Genomic DNA, 1,611 nt, shown 5'->3' with positions numbered 1-1,611 from the left:
ATGTTTACAATGTTCCAGAAGCCCAAGATCTTCAAGCTACGGACCCTGCACAGCCAGAAGAAGTTTGGGGTGGCAGGCAGGAGCTGTAAGGAAGTGTTGCGGAAAGGATGCCGTCAGTTCCAGGTTCTCTGCTAACCTCCCTCTACACCCGTATAGGTCTCAGATAGGTGGGGTCCGAGGCGCTGCGAGAGGCTGAGGCGGTCTGCCCCGCTGGGGAGCTGTGTCCTTTCGTGCAGGGGAGGGAGTCAATATGCAGATTGGGTAGAGATTGGGAAGCTGAAGGCAGCCAGCCCACCGAGTGGGTCATGTTGAGACTCCCAAGAAAAGGGATCACAGAAGGGTAGGGATTTTCCGGACACGCGGTTTAAGCGCATCGGTCTGCCTTTTGCTAGAAGAGTGTGGAATATTCTGTGGGTGGATTTCTCTTCGCTGCTAGGGACTAGCAATGTTACTCCTTTATTTTTTTTCACCCCCTCCGGAGCAAGTTCGTAGTCTGCTTAATGGACACATTGTATCGGATACAATGTGTATCTGATACACAAATATTATTGCCACATCTTAAGTGCTGCCTTTAGCGTAGGTTAAGATGCATTGCGCGCCCATGTGGACCAGGGTGGAACTGTGCTCCATGGGGTTTTCAAAAGCTGGTTTATAGGAAGTAGTTTTCTTTCCAGGGCCTCTTTCCTGAGGTGCCTCTGGTGGACGTGAACCTGCAAGCTTAGTTAACCTGATTTGCACCACTTCTCCATATTTTACGGACAGAGGAGCTGAAAATGGGTGGAGAAAATGAACGTCCTTACATCTGCTGTGCCATTGCTATGTGCCAGACATTCTAAGCTCTTTATGTGGGTTTTACCATCCAGCCCAGAAAGCAACGCTGTGTACTGGATGCTCGCATCCTTATTTACACCAGAAGAAGATGAGGAAGGAACAAAGAGGTTAAGTAACAAGTGTCTTGCTCATAGCTACTAAGTAAAGGGGCTGCATTTAAAGTTCCAAACCCACCTCACTCCTGGTGATTGCTGCTTATGGAGACCCCCATTGGGTTTCCAAGGCTGTAAATCTTTATGAGAGAAGACTGCCTAGCTCTCTTTCCTGGAGCGACTAGTGGAGTGGCTAGTGTATTTGAACTGCTGACATTTTGCTAGAAGCCCAATTAAGTAACACTATGCCCCAGGACTGTCTAGTTGGTGTTTTTTTGTGGGGTGGTTTTTTTTTTTTTTTACTTTCTAGTTTTAAAGAAGTCCTTGGGGGTGTTCAGATGCACCCAGAAGTGCCTCAGAAGACAAGCCTGGCAATCTGTTTCTGAAAGGTCACAGCCGTACAGCCTTAAGGAGCAGTTCTGCTCTGCAAATGAGGTTGCTGTGAATCAGAATCAACTTCATTACAACTAACAACAACATATAATTTCACTATATAAGGCTGCTTCTGTGTTCCTTTGTGCGAAGAGAGCATGGCATCAGAAGCAAAGAAGGAAGCCCCTGTCCCTCCCCAAACTGAAGCCAAAACAAAGGCTTTAAAGGCCAAGAAGGCAGTCCTGATGGGCATCCACAGCCAAAGAAAAAAAAAGTTCCGCATGTCACCCACCTTCCTGCGGCCTAAGACTCCGAA

At 47.7% G+C, this 1,611-nt stretch overlaps 1 protein-coding gene across 1 annotated transcript in view; it reads left to right on the top strand.

Annotated features, from left to right (window-relative positions):
* DFFB (DNA fragmentation factor, 40kDa, beta polypeptide (caspase-activated DNase)) overlaps window positions 1-1,611 on the top strand; it is a 28,453-nt gene continuing 26,842 nt past the window's right edge. The window contains exon 1 of the mRNA XM_006885924.1: window positions 1-123. Coding sequence (XP_006885986.1) covers window positions 1-123 — 123 coding nt within the window. The remainder of the gene's footprint in view (window positions 124-1,611) is intronic.

This window comes from Elephantulus edwardii, unplaced genomic scaffold, assembly GCF_000299155.1.
Source record: "Elephantulus edwardii isolate Elephantulus edwardi_28Jun2011 unplaced genomic scaffold, EleEdw1.0 scaffold00045, whole genome shotgun sequence".
NCBI lineage: Eukaryota > Metazoa > Chordata > Mammalia > Macroscelidea > Macroscelididae > Elephantulus > Elephantulus edwardii.
The sequence above is the reverse complement of the archived record's forward strand: the minus strand, read 5'-3'. Positions and strand labels throughout refer to the sequence as shown.